The 24,987-nt window shown below is 42.5% G+C and overlaps 3 protein-coding genes across 3 annotated transcripts; 2 read left to right on the top strand and 1 right to left on the bottom strand.

The window, feature by feature from the left end:
• Nucleotides 1-3,391: 3,391 nt before the first annotated feature.
• Nucleotides 3,392-9,997, bottom strand: hsp90b1 (heat shock protein 90, beta (grp94), member 1). The gene is made up of 18 exons (XM_069163707.1): nt 9,866-9,997; nt 9,236-9,338; nt 8,753-8,894; nt 8,521-8,637; nt 8,077-8,408; nt 7,688-7,799; nt 7,427-7,555; nt 7,034-7,150; nt 6,799-6,936; nt 6,587-6,664; nt 6,416-6,481; nt 5,334-5,603; nt 4,981-5,226; nt 4,675-4,811; nt 4,456-4,534; nt 4,135-4,290; nt 3,794-3,901; nt 3,392-3,681 (listed from the first exon to the last, which is right to left on the bottom strand). Exons 1-18 carry the CDS (start codon nt 9,912-9,914, stop codon nt 3,655-3,657), a joined length of 2,406 nt encoding a protein of 801 aa, XP_069019808.1. The 5' UTR covers nt 9,915-9,997; the 3' UTR covers nt 3,392-3,654.
• A 2,422-nt stretch (nt 9,998-12,419) lies between these two features.
• On the top strand, nt 12,420-21,269 carry nt5dc3 (5'-nucleotidase domain containing 3). Its single transcript, XM_069162920.1, has 14 exons — nt 12,420-12,847; nt 14,614-14,786; nt 15,143-15,217; nt 15,321-15,376; nt 15,603-15,693; nt 15,782-15,919; nt 16,846-16,906; nt 17,098-17,200; nt 17,808-17,909; nt 18,088-18,169; nt 18,293-18,379; nt 19,627-19,767; nt 19,887-19,951; nt 20,057-21,269. Exons 1-14 carry the CDS (start codon nt 12,571-12,573, stop codon nt 20,250-20,252), a joined length of 1,647 nt encoding a protein of 548 aa, XP_069019021.1. The 5' UTR covers nt 12,420-12,570; the 3' UTR covers nt 20,253-21,269.
• A 476-nt stretch (nt 21,270-21,745) lies between these two features.
• parietopsin lies at nt 21,746-23,410 on the top strand. Its single transcript, XM_069162921.1, has 4 exons — nt 21,746-22,079; nt 22,442-22,770; nt 22,902-23,147; nt 23,255-23,410. The coding sequence occupies exons 1-4, from the start codon at nt 21,746-21,748 to the stop codon at nt 23,408-23,410; spliced, it is 1,065 nt and encodes a 354-aa protein (XP_069019022.1).
• The last annotated feature ends 1,577 nt before the right edge of the window (nt 23,411-24,987 follow it).

The following is a 24,987-nucleotide window of genomic DNA, read 5'->3' as shown; positions in this document are numbered from 1 at the left end:
TGAAACTACAGCCTGATAGTCATGACTTTTGGTAAACTTTTTACAGTGAAAGGCTTCAACAAATGATGCAGATCATTTTGGTTTTTAAAAAATATTGATGTGGGTTCAAATTTAGCTCTTCATTTACACTTTTTCGCAACAGAAGAAAAATATGATTGGATAAACACTCAACTAAACTTTATATAGAGTGGATAGCACTTTAAACACGTCATAACATAATTTAAAGGACTTTACAGCACAAGAAATCCAGCAAAAGTGACCTTATATCTGTTCATGGCAGCGCACAGAGATAAACCACAGAGGAAACAATGCATAGCTTCAGAAGAAATGCCAGAGAAGGTGAAGTAAAATACCCGTCTCTAGCATTTAGTCTTAGATTAAAGGACAGGGAAAAGTCTTTGGTTAGCAGATCTGAGCTTAGCGTTGTGATCAGGACTCATGGTGGTACAACTTCTGTACGATGACTGCCAAAGAAGCCTCCTTTGTGCCATGTTGTACAGATCAGCGTGTTGTGCTGGAGGAAATACAACCTCGTAAAGGAGCACATGCTAGATCTGCCATCAGCCCTCTGTGACTCCACTAGGAGACACCCCCTGCTGTGGCCCATATCTGTCACCTTTTATTAAGAAGCCACAGCATTTTCTCACTCTGGAGAACATATGGGAACACATCGATGGACTGACCTGTAGTGCCACAATGCTGCTGTTTAGTAGCTCGCTCTCAAGCTCGCCAGTCAAAACCACCATGAGCTGTGTGAGTTTATGTGGACGAGTACAGTACGAAGCCATCTTACAGTGTCTACTGGAAGAGTCAGCTGCAGAAAACAAGCTCTGCGCATCAGCCCTGCTCTCTGAACCGTGGATCCTGAAGGTTGTTTCTGCTTAATGCTTCTCAACAGACCAGTGGAGCTTGCAGCTGTGGAGTTATTAGACTTTAAAATGCAAAGAATTCCTGAACTGTCCTCATAGGTTGCAATAAGGCTTTTAAGACTGCAAAATGCACAATAGAACACGCGGCTCCTTACATTAAGGAACTGGCCTCTGCTGACGACCCTAAAGAAACCTGAATTAAGATGTTAGGACAGAAATTATGGGGTAACCCACTGTGCAACACTACAAGCACCGAGGAAGAGGCTGATAGCTGTTGCAATTTTTCATTAGCTCCATCACGAGGACTTAAATAATGTGTCAGGTGAGGGGATATCATGCAGTGTTCATTTTAAAATATTCAAATGATGCACATTATGAGCCAGAGGAGGTCCTCGTACTGCTTCATTTATAAGTTTGGAAATTTATATGTAAACTTTGGAAGCTTTAAGATGTAACGCTAAATAAGATCATTGTTTCAGCCTTGGAAAAGCTGTATAGATAATTTTATTCTACGCTTGCAAAGTCAAAAATTTTAAATAACTACATCAGAGGCGTCAGTAAATACTGTATTGCTGATATAGTGTGTGTATCTTGCTTTAAAGGTTGTGTTAAAACTATCTCCCTCAGATTTTCTAGTTGTGGGTAACAGTGTCACCTACTGGGCAAGGCATTACATTACAACGTATGGTTACAATATAATGCAGTGTCGCGTGTTTCAAGTGTGATTAATCATTTTGGAGTTTAGTGAGATCATCTATTAAGTGAAGGTAAACCCTTTCCTGACCTTTGTGTTGCCACCGGCTCACAGTGTGCTGGAAGACATATGTTCCATGAGGGCTTAAGAGGGAATAAAATGTGGAAAACAATCAATTCATTAGATAACTGCAGGGGAGAATAGGTCTACATCATCACTCTTAAGGAGATGCAGTGTGTCTGTATATTAAATGTCACACATCATTAGAAATGTGTAAAACAATATTTACCATAAGTAAAAAAAAAAATTCTTTCTGTGGGTTTAGTAGGAAATATATTTTGTAAATCACGATAAAGTCTTTCAACTTCTCACAATAGATGCATTCTGAGAGGAGCCCATTCTATTTGGCCTTATCAGATTTCTGTTACCAAACCACAGAGGAGCTGCTGATAAGAAATGTCTACCATAGAGCTTTCACAACAACTAAGTTGAGATAAAACTCCTTCGTTGCATTATTCTGATGTTGCGTTGACTGGAAAATAATTAAAACTACTTTAATAAAGTTGTGTTTCTACTATAAATGTAGATTTTGGTCTCCTATAGGCCTCATACTGCCCCTCTCCTCTGGCCTGCAATCAGTGCCGGCTCTCTCGGTCGATGATTGGTTCTGGCCATGGTGATCCTGGAAGCTCCCAGTCTTCTGCTGGATGGAGTGTCTTGCCAACACCTGGCTGCAGACTCCAAGTTGTATTCACACATCTGCAGTAACTACAGTAACAAAAGTAAAACCACAGTATCCTACTATTCTGTCAAGCTCATTTCCTATAAATGAAAGAAAATGAAAAGCTAAACTGCAGCATGCCCGGTGAAACGGCTCAGTGGAGACATACTGTGCAGTAGGAGCTGAGAAAACCATCCTTCAGAAGCTTCACCAGTAAGATCCACGCACACAGCCTTCAGGCCTCTTCACAAAGACACACTTCTCAGCAGACCAAAGTGGAATGATGCTCAATGCCACAAATCGTCTGTTTTGTTAACATTCATCTCTGCATGATTCCTCAAATCTTTTCAGTCTGAAATTATGTAACACCATTAATGAATAACCTTCACCACAAGAATAGAAAACTGTGTACGATTCTTACAGCTCTGCTTTCTCTGCCTCTCGTCTAAGTCAGCAGCAGCAGAAGACGACAGGTCCAGCAGGCCAGGACAGTTAGTAGCAGCACGGCACCATGGGTAATAACAAACCAAATACACACCACAGACAGAGCAGGAGACATCAAGGCTAAAAGCTTTCTCGGTTTGAGTAATGTATGGCGGATGAAATACTGGACAAGTGATTAAGGCATCCCGGTGAAGTTCAGTGTACCAATGCTATTAAGTTTTAACAAGTAACTTCATCGTTAAAGTCGAATATATCCTACTTCCATTGTATATCTTTGTCAAGTGGTTGATATCCATATTTCAGCTGATCTATTGATATAAAAAAATGTTTTGTTTTTTTTAACTCCCTTATATTAGCCCCAAAATCCCAATATTAGTTATGCTCTTCCCGCGTTGCTTTCACAAAGTACTGAATGACAGATACTGTAAGTACATTGCAGCTGCCCAATGGCTGTTGGGAAACTTCTGCACGCAACTGTACAGGTTCTTCTTTCAGTCTTTTGTCAGTTGTTTAAATCCATCCAAATGTCTGTTGTCACCTCACCCATGATCCACGATGTAATGTTGCTTATTCCCAATTACTTCTAAAAAACAACACATTTAGTTATCGAATCCAAGCACCTTCCATTCAGTTACACCAACACCAGACAGAAAATAATGCATGTGGTTTTTCCAGGAAACATTTATTTCATCAATAGACAGGATTCGCATCTTTCCATAAACAGGTCAGTTAAATATTAACAAATTTACAGTCATGAGGAATGTAATAAAAAAAAATAATTCAAAAACAAACAATGCTCGTCTTAAAAAAAAAAAAACCACGCTACCCAGGGACCCCACCCAGAATAACTTCGACCACGGCGGCACTGGACCGAGACTCAGGTCCAGTTTCCAGCTCCATTGTTACTCGCTCTCCTGTTCAGTGCTTCACAGTTCATCCTTGTCTGTTTTTGCCTGCGAGGAAAAAAAAATTAAAAAAAAGTTAAAAATTAACACCCAGAAGAGTCAATATGCCAACATCAGAGTTCTTCATTCTGCATCCTCAACATGCAACAAGTGTTCTCACTGTTTCTTCTTCATCTTCCTCATCCATAATCTCCTCTTTATCTTCAGAGTCATCCTCTGCTGGTTCTTCAGGCTCCTCCTCTGGCTCCTCCTCTGGCTCTTCTTCAATCTGTAGAAAAGTCACATGATCTTTCAAAAAATAATCCAACACAGTCTCCAACCATCATCAAGCTGATGCTTAAAATGTTTACAAAGACAGAAGACACTACAAAAAGGGAAGTGGAACAATTTCCGAAGCAAAAGCAGCACCAGGAGGAGGAGGAGCTGAGACATCCCCCCACCGAAATTAAAAGCATTGGCTATGCAAAGTAGTACAGGATTTGACAGCTGGCGTTGACTTGCCTGTTCGTCCAGGGGTACATTCATGCTGAGTCGGAGCATGCGCTCTATCCTGTCTCCATAAGCCTTTGTGTCGGCCAGCTGGTAGCCCGAGCGCAGCGTGGCCGTCTCGAAAAGAACCACAGCCAGATCGGACGCAGTCTGGTCCTCGGCATCGTCCTGAGAAAACAAAAATCACACAGCTCAGCTCCAACTGCTCTAATATGTTCAAAAATTTGCTCTGAAACCACATCTAGCAGGATGCTAAAAAAAGCAATAAATTATTTTATAACGTGCATAATATGGCATCATTAAAGCAATAGATGTCACAACGGTCAAACTTACATCAAGTCTGCTGAGCATCTGCTTGATTAGAGGATGTTTGGGGTTGATTTCTAGTGTCTTCTTCTGGCTGGCATAATAACTGAGGAAGGAGAGAGAGAGAGAGATGAATTACCACATAAGCTTAGAGTGCATTAGTAGTAGTGGCAGTAATAGTCAGACATATCTCTGCAATAATGAGCAGAGCCATCACTGGAAACGCTCAGGATTCTCATTACTAACTTTGTGGAAATGTCTTTTCCTGTCTGGTAAGCTTGTGCCTTCATGATCCTCTCCATGTTTCCTGACCAGCCGTACTGACTGGCAACCAAGGCGCATGGTGAATTGGTCAGTCGCTGAGAGAGAACAGCCTTCTCAATCTGTTGGAAAAGAAAAAAAAAAAAAAACTTACTAAATAATGTAACTGAATAGACAAAGCTTGGCCGTTGCAGTCAAAATTAAAAAAAAAAAAAAAAAAAAAATGCAGCCCTCCCGCAGCTGGTGTTTATTTCCCAAGCCGTGAATATTAGACCATGACTGGCTCTCTACCTTGTCCTTGAGGGCCTTGTCCTTCAGCCACGTGGTGAGAGGTTCATACTCCTTCTCCAGGGCCTCCCTCGTCTCCTTGGCCTTGTCGCTCTCGTCAAACTTGACACCCTCCTTCGCCACGTTCTGAAAGCGTTTCCCGTCAAACTCGGGCAGCGCCTGGATGCAGTACTCGTCCACAGGCTCCGTCAGGTAGATCACCTCGTAGCCCTTCCTCAGCAGCCTCTCTACGAAGGGAGAAGCCTCCGCCTGTGGAGGGAAAACAAGACGGATGATTTCAGCCCACCTTGTACGTGACGGCTTACGCTCCTTTTACCATAACTGAGCATTTCACCCGACCAAACATGTTCCCTCACCTCCTTCCTGCTGGTTCCAGCCATGAAGTAGATCTTGTCCTGCTTCTCCTTCATGCGCTCCACATACTGCTCCAGGCTGGCCAGGATTGTTTCACTGTTGGAGGTCTGGAAGCGCAGCAGCTTGGCGAGACGGGTCCTGTTGGAGTGATCCTCGATGACACCCAGCTTGATGTTGGTTCCAAATTCTTTCCAGAACTTATCGTTGTACTGCTCCTCTGCAATCTTCTTGATCATGTCCAAAGTCTTACGGACCAGCTTCTTACGGATGACCTGCACAGGCGCACAAGATAACAGTCTGAGTCACCTGATGGCGAATGCGGCTATAAAAATCGGTCACTGACCGACTATTTCAGTCTACATCCTTTTCCACTATGTGATGTGTGTGTTTGCTTTGTTCAAGTCCCCGCTGCAACAAGAGACAACAATCTGCAAGCAGCAATCTACATGCTGAAAATTACAACTTTTGAGAAAGATTTTGATCATGCAATTAGGCAAGCCTGCTTGGTTGGTCTTTCACTGGAATTTTAGGGCTCGCCTCCCCACATGGCAATGTTCCACTAAAACAAGGTCCCCGCTGCCGCTATTCTTCAAGGGTACCATCAAGGCATCCTGCGCTGAAGGCCACTCAAAAAGATTGCAATTGGGTTTAAGAAATAAGAGAAGCAGGAGCGTCTTCTACAGCAGAATGATGAGTGCAGCCAGACATACAGTACTGGAGGAAATCAATCTGGCTACGCAAGACAAGATAATCTCATATTCCCTTTAAAATATATGCAAGATTTTCTATTCCTAACCTTTCTCTTGAATTTACAACTGTAACCTGGTTGTAACCACCTCTATGTCCCCCTTTCTTGCCCTGAAAGGACATTCTGACCTGTGCCCTACAGAAAGTACGACAAGTTAAGCTTTCTTGCCTATTTTCTATTTGCATTAATTACAAAATTACTTTCAAAAATACTTCAGACAAGACAGTAAACTAAGGGTCATTAACACAAGTATTAAACTACAATGTGACATCTGAAAACAAAAATAAAACCTTGGTAATGAGACAGTGTTGTGTGTGTGCTGCATGTTGGGCTCACCTTGAGCAGTTTGTGCTGCTGCAGAGTCTCTCTGGACACATTCAGAGGAAGGTCATCAGAGTCAACCTGACAAAATAAATGTCCCTTAATCAAAGTGCAGGTGATGGTAAAGCAGAGGCAAAGCAGTTTATATTAGGACATGTTGTTTAACTAGAGTTAAATATAACCCACCACTCCCTTGACGAAGTTCAGGTACTTGGGCATCATGTCATTGAAGTCGTCTGTGATGAAAACTCTCCTGACGAACAGCTGGGGATAAAAAAAAAAAAGAAAGAAAAAAAGGCATTTATTTTGAAACTGTTTAAAAAGACTTCCTGAATACATTTTCTCTCAAAGCAAAGACAACTTAGCATAATACTGAACGCTGCTTAGGGTGCACCCACCTTGATGTAATCGTTCTTCTTGGAGCCATACTCGTCAAACAAGCCGCGGGGAGCTGAGGTGGGCACAAACAGGATGGACCTGAAGGTAACCTCACCCTCAGCTGTGAAGTGGATGTGAGCCAGAGGGTCATCACTGTCCTGTTGGGAGACAAACACAGTTCTAATTTAGAAAATTAAACAAACAATGGCAACCGCTCTACAGTACTGTTTAATGCTGGGCTGTTCATGTGCCTACCTTAGAGAAGGTCTTGTAGAAAGCCGTGTACTCATCCTCCTCCACTTCCTTCGCTGGTCTCTGCCAGATGGGCTTGATATCATTCATCAGTTCCCAGTCCCACACAGTCTTCTCAACCTACGACACACAAGAAAACAGTTCCAAAAATAAGACGAAACACATTCCTTTTAAAACAAATTGGACAAATCAGTTCATCAACTTGAGGCTGGGTAATAGTCTTTCAGTATCATCTTATTGTGTCAATATAATAAAGACATGAAGTTACCAACTCCTGTCTGAATAAAAAAAGCAAACCAGAGACTTTAAAACAGGATTTAGACCAGATAGTGTCAATTATTTTAAAATAAAATGTAAATACAGTCCATAACAACCACTTCTCCATTCACATCCTACCTTCTTTGTCTTTGGCTTGTCTTTGTCCTCCTCCTCCTCCTCTATCTCAGCCTCATCTTCAGCAGTCTCTTTCTCCGGTTCCTCTGCTGCCTCAGCATCTTCCTCGATGGGCTCCTCAACCGTCTCAGTCTGGTTATTGAGAAAGAAATGATGTAACTGCTTTTTCATTTCCATTTTTTGCCAAGTTTCATAATAATAAAAAAAAAAAGTGCATTGGGATCAAGTCTGAGTCAAAGTGTGGAAGAAAACTTGAGTAATCACCTTGCTGGCCCAAACGTAGATGGGGAAGTTGATGAACTGAGAGTATTTCCTGACAAGGTTCTTGATGGTCTCCAGCTCTAGGTAGTCTGAGGCCTCTTCCTTCAGCACAAGTCTAAAATCAGATAAAGATAAGCAGGGATTTAACTTCAAAGTCAATGTTATTCTAACATTTAAGAGTAGGGTGCTTAAAAAAAAAAACCTACATCCTAAGTCTAGGCCGATAAAAGCTGTAATTTAATAACTTGTCATTTATAAAGACAATATATGGACAGTTGTTCCATAATTGCAATGACATAGGTTTTGGGAAACGTTGAAGTAAATCCAACAGCAGTTTTTTTTTCAATGTTTAAAAAAAAGGAAACAAACTGGTGTATTTGTAAGTGACTCACGTGATGGTGGTTCCTCTACCCAGCGTGTCACCGCGGGGGTCTTCAAAGACGGAGAACTGGTTGGAGTCGGACTCCCAGATGTGCTGGGTGTCATTGTTGTGCTTGGATGTCACTATGACCTTGTCGGTGACGAGGAACGCAGAGTAGAAGCCCACACCAAACTGTCCAATCAGCTCTGAAGTAGACTGTCCCTCTGACTGCATCTCTGTCATCTTGTTGAGGAACTCGCTGGTGCCCGACTTGGCGATGGTGCCCAAGTTCTTTACCAGCTCCTCTTTGGTCATTCCAATGCCGGTGTCAGTGATGTGGAGCATGTTCCTCTCCTTATCAGACTGTGGATGGCAACAATACAGTTAAATAACAAACGGATGAAGAGGTATTATTTCCACCAATACAGATTGCCACATTCAAGAAATGTGAACCCCCGCTGTGTTGTGTCCATACTTTTATTTTGATGGTCAGCTCTTCATTAGCAGCCATTACATCCTCATTGGTCAGAGACAACAAGCGGATCTTATCCAGAGCATCCGAGGCATTGGAAATCAGCTCCCTGAGGAAGATCTGAAACAGATAACCAAGTGATGATGTTGAGGTGTGTAAGACATGCCAAACATCTATAGTAATCATCTTTCAGCACTACTGACTGCATGTAAAGATGCTGCGTATTCCTGCTCACCTCCTTGTTCTTGTAGAGAGAGTTGATAATCAACTTCATCATGCGGTTGACTTCGGCTTGAAAGGCGTGCTTGTCAGACTTTTCCCTGATTTCCTTAATCTGAGCTGCGTTCAAACCATCCAGCTGGATAGCTTCTTCCTCCCTGAGGGTGGACAGGCGCACATACAGGTGAGATGAGGAGGAGTGCACTACAGCAAATCACAGCTGTCCACAAAAAGCCTGTTCTCCCCACTGGGGATCATGATTTAAGTTGAAGGGAAGCAGACACACAAAGGTCATTCCTCTCATTGAGGCATGTGCAGCAAACCCTGCAGAGCTCTGCCCTGGCTTCAAGTCCTGGGTTGCTGCGAGAGTTTGTGTGCACAAGTTTGGTCACGTTGACCTTGTGTTGTAAAGTTAAGGTTTAGGCGATCTTCCCTGATACAACAGTTACAGTTCACTCAGCAGGCATGACCTAAAACAGATATTCAAAGCAGCACCTACCTCTGCACCACCTCATCGTCTGTTCTCGAGCTGTCCCTGCTTTTACCCAGGTCCTCTTCTACTGTCCCGTCGACGTCAAGTTCATCATCTGCCTTTACAGAAGCTGGCAAGGGACAAAAAAAAAAAAAAAAGTTGTTAGATTTAAATCGTCTCTTTCAGTAACGGCTGCTGGTGTTTCCATGGAAATGTTGACCATTTCGGATTATTTTAATAAAGAAGTACACTCTACAAAACGCACGGCCGAAAATGCTCATTTTAGTCGGTCGGCCTGCTTTATTTGGCCAGAATTTGTGGACATACATCTCCGGAGCAGCAACACTTTTCACGGGCGTGCGAGCTAACGTGAGGCGGCTTCAACAGACGTTGTAACTCCCATCAGAAACTTCTGGAAACCCGATTAGGAATAACGGACACTAACGGTCCATTTTAAGATACACGGTCAACGTAAATGAATCGCGCTGACGTTCATTTAATACGAGATCAAAAACCAGGCTCGGAAAACTAAGAGATCTACGAAGGCTCCCCTGTCACGAATAAAGCGACGGACACCAAGTTGACGCTAGCTTCCTGGCTAGTGATTGCTGAAATAACGAAAAGTGAGACGAGGTAGTAAATCTCTCCGCTACTCACCAACGGCTAAAAGTGCGAAAAGAAGACCTATCAGCCAAACTCGTTTCATGTTGAGAGACTGCTTTGAATGACGATGTGAGTCTTCAGCGCCTGAGACAAAAGCCGGGGGGGGGGAAGAGCAACGCGTGCTGTACTGGGTTTTACTAGAGACTGACAAGCTGCCTCTCCCACCAAAAGAGCCCACTCTCTTAAACCCGTGATAACCGACCAATGGCTGCGCACCACGCACAACCTTCGACCAATCGCAGCAGAGCATACGGCCCGTGTCGTCCAATCAAATTCTTCAACATAAGTCGGTACCCGAAAATCGTGTCTCGACACCATTGGCTGAGAAGGAGTAATCAGGCACATCACTTCCTAAAATGTACCTTTCATTCTGGAAAATAAAAATAATAAAAAAAAATCTCTGCCCACACCTTAGTTAAAGTTTGATTTTCTTGTGCAGTGTCACAGTTAAGTGACACCTTTAAAGCCGGACAACATTGAAGATGACGAACGCGTTGGTTTGTGGCTCTGCGGCCATTACATTTGTGTCTGTTTCATTATATCTTGCTATGAATCATATCATGTTTATTTATGCATGTGTTTATGATAGTCCTATGTTATTTTGGCTTTCAGACATACAATGCATGAGAACATGGTATATGCACCACTCATCTTTATTCACAAGGTGGCACTGTTCAGTTAGTGAGTTCAAATGTGTACACGATGACGACATTTTTATTCCTCCATTATACTATATCAAGATCAATTTGAGAAAAGTGAGATTGTGTCATACCTGTGGTGAATAAACCGGTGGTGAGTAAACAGGATGTCAAGGTTGCCATAATGTACATAATACTGTGTTATTTGCTTCGTTTGTCTTTTGGGTGTGTGTCTGGTTATGTGGGTGGGCATACAGTATCAGGCCACAGGTGTCAAATAGCAGTCATTGTTGTATTATGTGTGTCTATGTTAGGGCTACTGTTAATATAGCTTGGATGAGTGTCATTAGAAAATACGTGTTACATACATGCAGTATAAAACATAAAAGATCCAACATTTTAAACTTTGACATGAGCACTTTGTCAGCTGCTATAAATCCATAAAGTATGACACTTTTCCAACTAGAATTCAATACCTTAAATCTAAAGGCCTTCATAATGAGTTAGTTCATTATTATTACCCAATGTTACCTAATTTGTATTTATTTATTTATTTACGAGATAAGAGACAAATGTGATACTAAGTCAGAATAATGAGATACTCGGTCAAACATATGAGTTACCTCATAACAAACCGTGCCCCGCTGGTGGGTTGGTCATTACAAACCTATGCTGGACATTCAACCCTTGTTCAAACCCACAAAACAAAAGGCAATAATACAGTCTTAATGTGCAGATCCCAAAGTATGTCAGGCTGAATGTGGCTGAAATGTATTTAAAATGATGCCTACTATTTTGATGTACTTTTACATTACTGAAGTATTACCTTGTTATGCTACTTTCTACAAATTGTACTCCGTACTCCACTACATTTATTTTAAGACACTAGTTACTTTGCAGATTCAGGTTATTAATATGAAATGTAAATCACCTCATAAATGATGTTGTATTATTATAAATTAAGTTGGCAGTATATGAAGCGATTAAAATGAGCTCCAGTTGCAACATTAAAGTAATGTAGCCTATATATGAATTAATCAACACTTACAAGCAAATAATACATTAAATGGGTCATTCTGCATAGTGAGTGCTTTTACCTTTGGTATTCTAAGTACTTTTTGATGCTGATACTTTTGTACTTTTACTTAATAGGATTTTGTACTCCAACAAAATTCTTATATCAAGTTATAATTGTGAAATATTGCAGGTTACCTCATTAAAGTGTCCTGTTATGACTAAATTATGACTCATCTTACTACAATTTGTATTTATCATGATTTTTTTTTTACTGTTAGAAAAAAAAAAAGCTCTTCTCATCTGTATCCTAAAAAGTATAGTTATAAGTTATGTAGTAAGAATGTTGTCTCATTTACGACGTCCCCGTGTCCTTATCTTGTGACCTGCAACCGAACTGGGTGTTATCTACGAAATCAGCTACAAAGAGGATGGGGGTGACTGTCAGCTGTTTGTCACACTGTGTAAAAGCTGCCCTGCGGAGGAGTGACGTTGAGCAATGCTGGACATCCTTCTTTGAGTGGACATGTATTTATTTGCTCCTTCTTGCAAGAATAAATGTCCGATATGTTTGATTTTGAATCCAGCCTCTGAGTAATTTTTCTAACACATCTTATGATTTTGAAGTTACCAATGTTATTTATTATGTTATTATACTAACATTTAATCTGATTTAGGTTTCTGGATTGATATATTAATGCTGAAAGAAGGAGAAGCTCCTGTTGCCCTGAACATTACAGTAGTTCTGCGTAATGGCGGGTCGTTTTCTGGACTGCGTGTTCATACCATTTATATAATATATGTATCAGGTAACCTGTGCGAGCTGGTTCAGGGACAGCAAGGAGCTACTGAGCAAGACGCACCGGCCTCTGATTCGCTGGTTGGCTGGGGGGGGGGAAATAAATAATACAATCATCAAACACGGAAGTGACGCAAGAGCCACATACAGGGAGCGACTGTTTCAGTATTTACACGAGACAACTCGCGTGCAGTAGTCAAGGAGCTCATCGCGACCTCCACGTGGACCACCACGTAAAGAACAGAGCCATGGCGCCCATGTCGTTGTCTCTCCTGAAGCTCACAGACTGCCTGCAGAGGGCGAACTTGTTCTCTCATGTCTTACAGGGTTTGCACCACCGACCGGTCCGGTCCCGCTTATGGAAACGGGATTTCGGTGCGGTGCCTCGGGGTGTCGGTCGACTCTTGTTCCGGCAGCCCGGAGCCAAGACCTACGCAGAATGTGTCCGCAGCAGCTCCTCAGACGGCCAGGACACGACGGAGAGGCTGTGGGCTGTTTACAATGAGACCAAGAGGCAGACTGACGGTAAAGAGCGCTGTTCATTCATTAAGATGCAGCGACGCGGTAAAACTGCTGTCGCTTTATAACCCTGTCACGACTCATGTCTCCACAGCCTCGTGGTACTTGTTGTTTTTGCCCACCTCCTTAACACCAAATCAAAAGTACCGTCTTCAATGTGCTGAGATGTCGGTATATAGAAAATAGGTCAAATATAATGCGAGTCAATAGAACAGCCATGTAATTAATCCACAGTGAAGATTATAATGTCCTGCATGTGTTGAGAACGTGTCAGAGAAGGGTTCATTCAACTTTGGGACCAGTGTGTTGGATTTAGGGAGATTGTTGGACTTGGGCTCCTGCTAAAGTAACCAAAATGTGTCAGCCCCCAGTCCTGCGTGTTCTTTAATGAGGCAATAGGAGAATATGTCAGGCTCCAAGATATTTATTTAACAGCAGCAGAATAACCATTTTACAGAGCTCTGGGTCCAGACTATGTTTCACTGACCGCAACAGAGTATGTGTCAGTTCAGGAAGTCTGAGCTCCTGACTTTCCCTCACCCAGTCTTCTTATAGTCCAGACACCAAAAAGTCATGTGTATTGATGTATCCTTTGTTGGTTGGAGGAGGTGGTGGTTGTCTTCCACCAAAAAGTCATGTGTATTGATGTATCCTTTGTTGGTTGGAGGAGGTGGTGGTTGTCTTCCTTCACACCCTGGAGTCCTCCAGACAGCCGTCTGTTCCTGTTTATGCCTCAAAGAACAACAGTATGTGACCCCACAGTTGCAGACCCCCTCCTGTGACCTTTTGGTTTGGCACAGTACTCTCACTCTCATTTACAAACACAGCCTTTTGTCTACACCTTCATTCACAACCTTTCGTCTACACCTTCATTCACAACCACACCCTGTTGTCTACACCTTCATTCACAAACACAGCCTTTCGTCTACCCCTTAGGATTAATAGTTGATAATACGACCTATATATAATTAATATGATATGGCATATATGTATGTTGTATTATTGTAAACATAACCTAGCACAGAATCGCACAAGATCTATTGGCAGAAATGGAATTTCATATTCATAACTTTGTTTTCATTAGTTTATAACACCTGAAACTAAGAATAGTTGTGTTTTTGTTCCCTTAGAGTGAGCTGTTCATATCTGCATAGGCAGTGGGTCCACTTTCACAAGAGTCTGGCCTGTGTCATTGCCATGTCTCTACCGTGGCCCAGAAATGATCACCCAAACACTTTGTTTTGTGGCCATGGTAGATTCTCCTGCATGCTAGGGTGTTCAGCTGGTTGCAATCATAGCCTGTATATAAAAGTGGATATGGCTTCCGGTCAGAAAAAACGAGACCGATGTGGAAGTGCCTTTTAACAGTAGCATCAAGGGCCACTAGATGTTGGCTCCAAAAAGTCTCTGGCTCCATCGACTCCCATTTAACTTTTCTCATGAAGTACAAAGTCAATAAAAAATTTTCCGCGAGTTGTAATGGTCTCGATTGCTGAAGTCACTCTTTCTTATTAGTTTTGTGGGTGTTATTATCTTATAATAATCACATAATTAATTAGTAATTAGGCTTCAAAAAGCAGCATTTTTGGGGGGCATGTCTGTTTGATAGACAGGCCTGCGGTGCAGTCAGCAACTTATCCATCACCTTCAAGAAACTTTGTTATCTGATGTTCTCCTGTCCCAAGATGCAACATACTGTATGATATTCCCGAATTCACGTAAACTGCAAAATGAGCTGAGGTGTTTTTCTCTCCTCTCTAATTTGATCCCAGTTATATCCACCAGCTTCGTCAACCCAGACACCATATTTGCCAACAACGAGATGAGCCTGCAAGACATAGAGATCTACGGCTTCGACTACGACTACACCCTGGCGTTCTACTCCCGCCACCTCCACACCCTCATCTTCAACATAGCACGGGACATCCTCATCTCCAAACACCGGGTGTGTGCGCGACTCTTTACAACCAGGCACTTCAGACTAATCACTCAATTTTTGTTTGCTGTAACAAAAAAAAAAATACAAAACAAGATCATGTGTAGCCCTGTGCGTGTGTGTTCCTTGTTTGTTATTGTATAAATTAGTCGTTAAAAAAAATCAGAGAAGCATCTAACCCTCAGACGTCTTCCAAACTGGGCTGTGACTGTGTTTGAGCATTTCTTCTTGTATAGGTTGATTGTGGATTCAGCTTTGTGGTTTACTTCAGTGATGTTGCTCAGTTTTTTTGTACAATTCAGTCAATCTAATGCTTGTGATGTCACTTAAAACCTCAAACTAATTTTTTTATTATATTTTGTTAGTATCCAGAGGCTCTGCGGAAGTACGATTATATTCCAAATTTTGCTGTCCGGGGACTTCACTATGATGTCCAGAAGGTGAGAAAAGTTTTTCTTGTCTCACTAAGAGAAACAATTTTGACAATATTTTGCACATGTCGCAACGTGAGGATCATTGTGAATGTTTAATGATTTGCAACAGGCGCTGCTGATGAAGATAGATGCTTTCCACTACATCCAGTTGGGAACTGTATACAGGTATCTGTGCACTGTGTTGCTTCTCACGTCAGGGTGGTGGGAAATAAATAAAACACTGTTGAAAAATGTCAAATTAACGCTTTTTCACGTCAGCTCAAAGCTCTATAATGTCCAAATGCATTTCAGGCTACAGATCTTACAGCCTTTCTGTGGGTTAGCAACAGATGAGGCTCTCTGAATTCTGTCATTGTCTAAAGATTTGGGATGTTTCTTGTTTCTGATTCAGGGGTCTCCATCCAGTCCCTGACGAGGAGGTAATTGCCATGTATGAAAGCTGTCACGTCCCCCTGGAGAACATGAGTGACTTCTACGGCAAGGTGATGGTCACATCCAACTCTTAACACGGGAAATGTTAACATCAAAATAAGCAACAATAACTTAATGATGATAATGTCTGTCCTGCAGAGTTCACACGGCCACACCATGAAACAGTTCATGGACATCTTCTCCTTGCCTGAGATGACCCTCCTGTCGTGTGTCAACGACTTCTTCATGAAGCACAACATCGACTACGAGCCAGTGCATCTCTACAAAGACGTCAAGGTGATCTGCTTTGTTATCGTGGTTTGATCAGTGTTGTGTAAATTTGTAATGAGATGATTAAGCAGTCCTCGTCTTTTCCCTGGCTGCGTCTCCCATGGCCCACTGTGTGTAAGCACATGAAAACTAACCACACGTGCATATGAATGTTAACATATTTACTTGTTTGCAGTGTGCTGTGATACTCCAGCCATGTTAATTTTAGCTCTGAAGAGCGGAGTCTAATTTTAGTCAATCAAGCTCGCCTGCAGCTCGTCTGCTCTCTGGGGGCTCGACTACTTCACAGGGAGAGCGGCGAGAAATCAGTGCCGTGTTCTCCCTCAGAGGCCAGCTGTCATGCTGCTCCCGTCTATTCTGTGTGTTGCTGCGGCGTTTTTGACAGATTGCTGTCTCACACACGCTCTCTGTTTCACAAATGGCTCTCGTATCTTTTCAAGGACACCGTCTTTTATCTTTCTGTCTTTCCAAGTATGCTTTATGATGCAGTTTTGATCTTATCATTTCTAAACTTTTATTTCCCTTTGACTTTTCTATGCTTCAGACCTTCTTTGTGTACAATAAATGCCCGAAGTTTCCCTTAAAAGGAAACTTATTTAAAAGTTCTTTTTTTTTTTTTTAACCTGGAGTCTGTTTTTGAATGAATCTGGGTTGAAAAATGCCAAAGTTTGCCTTTTAATGTGCAGGTTTTCAGTGGGGAGTCGATTCACTCGTTCGCTGATTCGAAAGCTTTCTCACTGTGTCACCAAAGAAAGGAAACTCTAGGCGCTGCTTTCCTCAAATTGAATTTGTATTCAGAGATGCACTTTCTTTGTGCTTCCAAGTCAACTGTTTATTTACAGAGCAAAGCTGGCGTTGGAGCTGAATGTTAACATGATGTCACTGAAGTCATGACTTCCTGGCTGAGGGCTGTTTACTTTCCCTCTCCACAGGAAGCTATTAGAGATGTTCACGTCAAGGGCATTATGTACCGAGCTGTGGAGGCGGATATTGGTAATGTTCTTTGATTTATATTACTTCATCAGGGCTAATGAAACAAATTATGTGGACATATCTCAGAAATAAAAACATGATTTAGGCATAACGAGGTGTTGATATAACAATAAAAAGCAGAGGTTTTTTTTTTTTTTCGCTCAGATCAAATCATTAACCCCCACTCTGACCCTACTATCTCATCTTTCCAGAGAAATACGTTTGCTACGGTGAGCAAAGCCACGCTGTGCTGATGAAGCTGTCAGAGCATGGAAAAAAGATGTTCCTCATTACCAACAGCCCCTTTGACTTCGTGTAAGTGGGAGCAAACAGAGTACAAGTGTTTGTTGGCACAATTAATTTGAAAATGTCAATTTGTTGGTGTGCTGATGTTTAATTATGATATACCAACTTTTATGGATGGGCAAACACACATCAACAGCCTAGCATTTGTAATTCCTTGTAAGTCATTGACTATGAAGTCTTGTGAAGTCGGGGTTGTTTGTTCAAAATGACCAACAGTGCGTATCCGACCTCAGAAGGCTTTCCAGAGCCCAATACACAGAAATGGTTTCCTAATTTGTTACGTTGAGTTGTCACGGCAACAAGGGGCTGCATGCACATTGACATTTTTCAGTTCCCAAGTTTATATTTCATGAATATTTTAAACTGCAACTGTCCTAAATGTTTTAATAAACAAATGTTAAAATGCACCAATGGAAATATTGAGAATCTTGTAGAGTTCAGTTTGCAGCTTGAATTAATTTACAAATTAACGTGGAACAGCCAGTTCAAACATGACGGTTGTACAGTATTAGTGCTGTTGTATAGCTGTGGCCTCAGCTCAAGTGTCATTGCACCCTCATGTCGAGATTTAGGACGTTGCTGACCAAGTGAAGTTTTGAATCTTTGTCCTCGTCAGGAACCGAGGAATGACCTACATCGTAGGGAAGGACTGGAGGGACCTGTTTGATGTTGTTATTGTTCAGGCCGACAAACCCAGTTTCTTCAACGACAGGAGAAAGTAAGTATGCTTCTGTATGCAGCTCATACTGTCTTCATGTCATGCCTTGGACATCCCACTCGGGGGCATCATGAACATGCACAGTATGGCTGCACTGTGCATAGTTGTACTGTATGTCCTCTTTGGATCTGACAGTATTGTAAGTGGGTCAGATTTATGTGTCTGTATATTGTCCCAGACCTTTCAGGCGAGTGACGGACAAAGGCGCGTTGCTATGGGACAGAATTCACAAGCTGGAAAAAGGGCAGATCTACAAACAGGTGCTGTACCAGGAAATGATCCAGACAAGCCAGTTTAATATGTCTAATAAATTACTCGGGGTGCACTCAGTGATATAACACATGGTTGATTCTTTTCTTTTTATGTATGTGTTTGATCTGCAGGGAAACCTTTACGAGTTCCTCCGACTCACCGGCTGGAGAGGATCCAAAGTACTCTACTTCGGAGATCACATCTACAGCGACTTGGCAGTAAGCGGCTTTCAGACATATTTACAACAAAGGATTCATTATCAGCACTGCAGCATGAGAAATTATATTGTGAATATGAGCACTGCTCTGACCATGCTTCATCTAAGATGTCATTTAAGATAAGTGTGTTTTCCCTGAACTTACAGGGCCGATCCCGACCGAGTTCATCTGTACTGCAGTCTTACTACTCTGTTAGGCTTAGAGAGAACTGAGTGAATGGCTGAAATACAATCATGTACTGAGAAGCTAATACTTGCTGCATTAAAGCCCAGTTACTGAAGCACTGCATTAAGTTTGGTTGACAGACATTTTGACGAGGATCACCGCACCTCATTTTACCTTTTTACACCTCCAGCCCAGCAGCTGTCCGTCATCTGCATCAAACAAGCTAATAGAGTCGTGTTTTTTTTTTGTAGCTCCTCGGATACACGCATATACATGCTTGATCAGCTGTATAGGGTGATAAGAAGACAGCGTTTACATCTCTGGCACGCTGCCTTGTCGATGGCAGGCGGCCAGGAGTCAATTATGTTGTCTTGCTCATTTAGAGAGATAGAACTTGGCGTTTGTGGTTTACACTGACTGCAGTCAGACTCTCCGGCTGCAGGAGATCGTTACTGCAAGTGGGAGCAGACACGTCTCTGAGTTACCCAGGAGTAGATTCAATTACACAGAGTAAAAGAAAGTGTTCTCGCTACTCAGGATGTGTTTCAGATGTGTTTTCAGATGTTTGTTGTGGCCATCTGACAGGTCTGTGTTTACTAAAGCTTTAGGTGCAGAACTGCAGTCAGGGGTGTGTGTGTGTGTGTGTGTGTGTGTGTGTGTGTGTGTGTGAGAGAGAGATGGGGGAGGGGAGGGGATTAAGGCTTCAAGTCTATTTTCTTCTCATTTGCACAACTACATCGATTCTGTATTGGGCTGTGAGTGCTGTCAAATTTGACTGAGTAAGCAACAGTACTTCGACTTCACAGTCCAACTGTTGTGTTGCTGATGAACTGGTGATTAATATGAGTGTGACATTGTAGTAAACTAACAATAATGCACTCACATTTAAGCTGTACTGAATGATATGCTTAATCCCACAAAGCCTGTTCATGGTTTCACTCCCCCTGTGTGTATTATTGCTTGCATATTTATTTCCTGCTTATTGATCCATGAGTCAAACCTTCAGGCAGAAATCATTGACGGATCACGCAGCGCACAGTAGCGCGTGTTCAATATGAATCTCCTGATCCTTTGCTCAACAGGATCTAACGCTGAAACATGGCTGGAGGACGGGCGCCATCATACCTGAGCTGAGGAAGGAGATCAAGATCATGAACACGCAGCAGTACGTGCACATGACGACGTGGTTACAGGCGCTGACAGGACTGATCGAGCAGATGCAGGTCGGGAGATTCAGCTTTTGTGTTAGTTTATCTGTGCGGCGCTGTTTCTTTCTCCTTTTTTTGCATCAGTTCCCACATTTTTGTGTCTAACTTGTGTGTATCGTACCGCCTCCAAACAGGTGCACAGGGATCCAGCATCTCGAGCTGTAGTCGAGGAGTGGATCAGAGAGAGAGAAAGCATGAGGTAATGAAGATCATTCTTTTGGCAAACACAAGCAGTTTGGATAATTTACTAAGATCTTATGGAGCTGACGTAACCCTATCTCAATGGCCTGTGTTTACACGGCAGGCCGCAGACTAAGGACATCTTCAATGCTCAGTTCGGGAGTCTCTTCCGGACGTACCACAACCCCACCTACTTCTCACGCCGACTGTCCCGCTTCGCTGACATCTACATGGCCTCCATCAGCTGCATGCTCAACTACGACTTCCAGCACACCTTCTTCCCCCGCCGCACTCCTCTGCAGCACGAGTCTCCCGTCTGATCCCGAATACAATCCTGCTGGCTTGAGCGTCTCCTCTCCTGCCTCTCAGGGACAGAGCAGAGACTGATCAGAGGGGGAAGAAAGACTGTGACTGAATCATCTCCGCTCAACTTTATTTTGTAATGAGAAATAGTATTTTAGAAAACACGTCATATTTAAATGACGTGTAAGCGGTAACAATCGTGTAAACTGTTGAGGTTTACTAAGCTTTAAACTAGTTACATATTTATCCTTTCAAAGAATTCGGTGTGTGTGTGTGTGTGTGAGAGAGAGAGAGAGAGAGAGAGAGAGAGAGAGAGAGAGAGAGAGAGAGAGAAGTTGGATTATACAACTAGATGTATTTTACCCAGTCTGAACAGCAGGGGGCAGTCACACATCAAGTTTGTCATGTTATTCAGTATTCTGAATTGTTTTTGCCTTTTGTCCTGTGCATCTGTTGCAGGGGAGAATTCACGTTCACATACACTCCGTTGCCTTCATCTGTCGTTCACATCTCTGCATTGATATATGTTTGTAATAGCTAGATGTAATTTATGGTAATGAAGCTTTTTCAAATTTTGCCAGCCAGCATCTCGGTTAATGTCATTATGCGCTGCGCATTGTTGCACACGTTTCACTTTGATGTTCTGAGACCTTTGAATATAATAGTTTTTAGCCCTTTTCATACACACAGCCTATACATCAGATTTTTAGCAGATGAGAAATATTGATATTTCTCCAGAAAAAAAAATGGAGCATCATTGCTATATTTAGCATGAATGCTGCTATTTGATCTGTCAAAGAAGCAGCAGTGAGTTTTTATGGTTTGCAGGAATTAGTTGACATGTTTTCACGTGCTGTAAAGAAGGCTTGTAATTGTTACATAAGCTGAAATCTATTTAAAAAAAAAAAGGGAAATAAGAGCAGCCACAACCAAGACCTCAGTTTATTTCTGTCTCTGTAGTTTAAAATGTGTTGAGGAAGTGCAGTTTTACCTTTCATTTCTGTATTTATTAAAATAGTGAAGGCCTGATCGTATACCAGTGCTTCTGTCCTTCATTTAAAGCAACATGTTTTGTATGATAACTGCTGCAATTAGATTTAATTAGCAGGTATGTTTATTGAATGTCTGCTTCTGTGCTATTTTTTGTTTATTTTATATTATTGGCCATATAAACAACTAAAGGTTTCATAATTTGAAAATACATTTGGAGCACTAATTGATCTCTTGTTAATAACCACTCCAATTTCCACTTACAATTATCGCAGTGGGTTTATTGGGATTAATCCCCCCCAAATCGTGTTACCAACCAATTTCCCGTATTACATTTGGGGCTTTCTCCATCTGACAGGTGCACAATCTGAGATCTTGGAAAATAAGAAAAGCCGAGTGGTTCGACAGGGATCAGGAATGATAAAAATCGATGACGTGGGCTGCTGAGCTAAACAGAATGTATGCGGGTTGCGTCTCTGGCCTCACAGTAGCTTCCCCGGAGCTGGATCATTTGGGCACCATGGACGGCAGCTCTCCTCCTCCTCCATCCATCCACTCCGAGCTGGTAACTGCAGCGCCCACCATCTTCCCCCGGGTGGGCTACAGCATACTCTCCTTCCTCATGTTCATCACCACAGTGCTGTCAGTCTTCAACAACGGGCTCGTCATAACCGTGATGCTGAGGAATCCGTCTCTCCTGCAGCCCATGAACATTTTCATCCTGAGCCTCGCTGTGTCTGACCTCATGATCAGCCTGTGCGGCTCCCTGGTCGTCACCATCACAAACTACCACGGCTCCTTCTTCATCGGCCATGGAGCGTGTGTGTTTCAAGGCTTTGCGGTCAATTATTTTGGTAAGTCTGAATATGAGAGGGGAGTTGTTTTTTTTTATGACTTAATGCCCAGGAGGACTCTGACTTTTCCTTCACTTTGATTAACTGTAGTTTTAAATTATCTTCTGGGAGATCGTTTTCCCATTTGTTTCCTCCTTGAAACTTTCATTAAGTTGACAGTTTAGTACAACAAAGATATTGTTAACTAACTCAAGCTTTTCAATAGCTTTCGAGCACTGTCACAGTCTTCTCAGTGGATAGAGTTTTCTCTCTTGTCAATGACCTCTGGGACCTCTTGAGAGGTCATGAAAAAGAAAAAAAAGTTCTCTGAGTAAAGTTTATTTTTCTTTTCTCAAACATGTTGATTTGCCCCTCTCTCCCAGGTCTGGTTTCTCTCTGCACTCTCACCCTTCTTGCCTACGAGCGGTACAATGTGGTGTGCAAGCCAAAAGCTGGTTTTAAGCTGAGCATGCGGAGGAGCGTCATGGGGCTCCTGTTTGTCTGGAGCTTCTGCCTGTTTTGGGCCGTCGCTCCGCTGTTCGGCTGGAGCTCGTACGGACCTGAGGGTGTCCAGACGTCCTGCTCTCTGGCCTGGGAGGAGAGATCTTGGAGCAACTACAGCTACCTCCTCCTCTATACACTCCTCTGCTTCATCCTGCCGGTTGCTATCATCGTCTATTGCTACTTCAGGGTGCTGACAGCCATGAATAAGGTGGGCTCACACTGGGCTTCTACACTTTTATTGTACTTTTTCATCCATCCCTGTCTGACTGCAGTCTATCACGTACACACTAAAGAGCAGTTATTGGCTTTGATTGTGGGTCCAAATGTACTTTTTACCAGCTGAACCGGAGTGTGGAGCTGCAGGGTGGGCGCTCCAGCAAGAAGGAGAATGATCACGCCATCAGCATGGTCCTGGCCATGATTATAGCTTTTTTCATTTGCTGGCTGCCCTACACGGCTCTGTCAGTGGTGGTGGTTGTGGATCCAGAGCTGTACATCCCTCCGCTGCTCGCCACCACTCCCATGTACTTTGCCAAGACCAGCCCTGTTTACAACCCCATCATCTACTTTCTGTCCAACAAACAGGTGAGCTGCCAAAATGTGGATCTTCAGTTGAATCGAAGATAGGAAATTCATGTTAATTGCTTGTGAAATTATTGCTTATATTTCCTGACAATGTGTTTATCCGCCAGTTCCGTGATGGCGCTCTGGAGCTGTTGTCGTGCGGCCGCTACATCCCTCACGGGCCCGCCACTGTCAGCATCCACATGCGCTCCTTGAACAGGTGCAGCCGGCTGCCTTCCTTAGGGAGGAGCATCAACACGCACAGCAAAGTGTTGCCGCTGTGACTTTGGCCCGCACAAACAAAGAAGCTGCCAGGGTTGTCAGCGTCCAATGGAGCTGCACCAAGGACACACACCTGAACATCTCCAGGCTGGTGTCCTTCACAGAGGTCCTCACTGCTGCCCAACGAGAGCTCAGAGACTAAAATTCAGGACGTTGACAATACTGTAGAATAGCCTATGCAATAATGCAATCCAATATAATGTATTTGAATCTCTTTTTGAGACTAGTTTGTTTTGGCATTTCTTTGAATTACGTTATATTGCTGGGTGTTCTTGTAGTCTTTGTTCATTTGTTTTAATCTGGAACAATGACAATATTCAACAAGACAGTTTTCTCTGTGATTGTTTTGTAGATCACTCGACTCTTACCTTTTTCATATTGATGTTTGCAAGTGTGTATGAATGTAACAAACGAAAGGAGACCTTGAGCGGGCTGAAAACACTGACTGAAAAGAGTGTTTTCTGAGAAATGCGGTTTCCATTTGCAATTTTCCTCTTGTACGCATTTTTAACACAAAGTCAAACAGCCAGACTGCAGAGAGACACGGTGACAAAGTGAAGCCTTTCGCCCTTGACTTTTTGTTCATAAATAAAAAGCACCGGAACTGTTTTCATGTCGTGTGGGAGGATGTGTCCTCATTTAAGGAAGTTTTTATTTTCAGGATGCTGGGTAATGAAATATTGAGTCGTACATATAGTAGGCTCTGCAACCTTTTGAACTCTGATTTGATGTAATATACAGTACACTGAAAAAGAAAAGGATCAAAGCCATCAGTAGCCAGCAAAAAACAATGCTGCAGTTAATGTCGGCATCCTTTCACTCATAAGCACCTGTGTGACTTCACCATACACCCAATTATTGTTTATTTGCAGGGAAACAAATTCAACAAAATATGCAAGAATCAATTATTCACTGCCCTCACTAGAAAAACATGAGAGATCTGGGTGCACTTGTTAAGCAAGCCTGCAGCACAGCTCACCTTGAGCATGCTTCAACAACAGGGAATCGGTCAGTCAGTAAAAGACGTTCATTTTTCTTGGTTAGCCTGCTCTGGGGTCTGGCAGGTTTTTGTGTTATTTTGTATTTTTCATCATTATAGACAGTTCAGAGAGGCATTAGACAGTTCAGAGAAGGATAACATAATATCAACGTCCCTGGGCCTGATTCAAAAGGCAGGACATCGTGTCTCACATGGTGCACGCCTGAGCCCACAATGAGTCATGAAGCGTAATGTGCATCATTGAGTAAAGTAAAAACACGCAGTTGAGGAGAGTTTTTACTGTTAGGTTGCTGCTAACGAACGGGATAATGAATCTAAGTTACTGAATCCTACAATCCTTTTTTTTTTTTAGTAATAGACATTAATGGTCAGATTGAAATCCAGCCATCCAGTCCCTGACATCAGAGAGGACTATAAGCATCAGGGAAGACATACTGTGGTTTGACGACTGCACTGTAACAGCATCATGCAGCTTTCATGATGTGCACACACAAGTGATTTCTGTACAAAGTTAACAGTCTTTCTGGAGACATGCTGTTTTTGATTGGTTTGGTTTTGTTAGTAAAAATCCTTTGGCTG

This window comes from Embiotoca jacksoni, unplaced genomic scaffold, assembly GCF_022577435.1.
Source record: "Embiotoca jacksoni isolate LCO1_2020_lvr unplaced genomic scaffold, fEmbJac1.0.p SCAF_3, whole genome shotgun sequence".
Classification (NCBI taxonomy): domain Eukaryota; kingdom Metazoa; phylum Chordata; class Actinopteri; family Embiotocidae; genus Embiotoca; species Embiotoca jacksoni.
Note: the sequence above shows the minus strand (reverse complement) of the source record. Positions and strands in the feature narration are given on the sequence as shown.

Coding starts and splice junctions, on each gene's coding strand:
- hsp90b1 (XM_069163707.1), bottom strand. CDS start 9,914: ATGAAACGAGTTTGGCTGATAGGTCTTCTTTTCGCACTTTTAGCCGTT. Junction 9,339..9,865: donor TTTCGCACTTTTAGCCGTTG/GTGAGTAGCGGA, acceptor GTCCCTTGCCAG/CTTCTGTAAAGGCAGATGAT. Junction 5,227..5,333: donor CTGGAACCAGCAGGAAGGAG/GTGAGGGAACAT, acceptor TTCCCTCCACAG/GCGGAGGCTTCTCCCTTCGT.
- nt5dc3 (XM_069162920.1), top strand. CDS start 12,571: ATGGCGCCCATGTCGTTGTCTCTCCTGAAGCTCACAGACTGCCTGCAG. Junction 15,218..15,320: donor TTCACTATGATGTCCAGAAG/GTGAGAAAAGTT, acceptor GATTTGCAACAG/GCGCTGCTGATGAAGATAGA. Junction 15,920..16,845: donor ATCTCTACAAAGACGTCAAG/GTGATCTGCTTT, acceptor CCCTCTCCACAG/GAAGCTATTAGAGATGTTCA.
- parietopsin (XM_069162921.1), top strand. CDS start 21,746: ATGGACGGCAGCTCTCCTCCTCCTCCATCCATCCACTCCGAGCTGGTA. Junction 22,080..22,441: donor CTTTGCGGTCAATTATTTTG/GTAAGTCTGAAT, acceptor CCTCTCTCCCAG/GTCTGGTTTCTCTCTGCACT. Junction 23,148..23,254: donor ACTTTCTGTCCAACAAACAG/GTGAGCTGCCAA, acceptor TTTATCCGCCAG/TTCCGTGATGGCGCTCTGGA.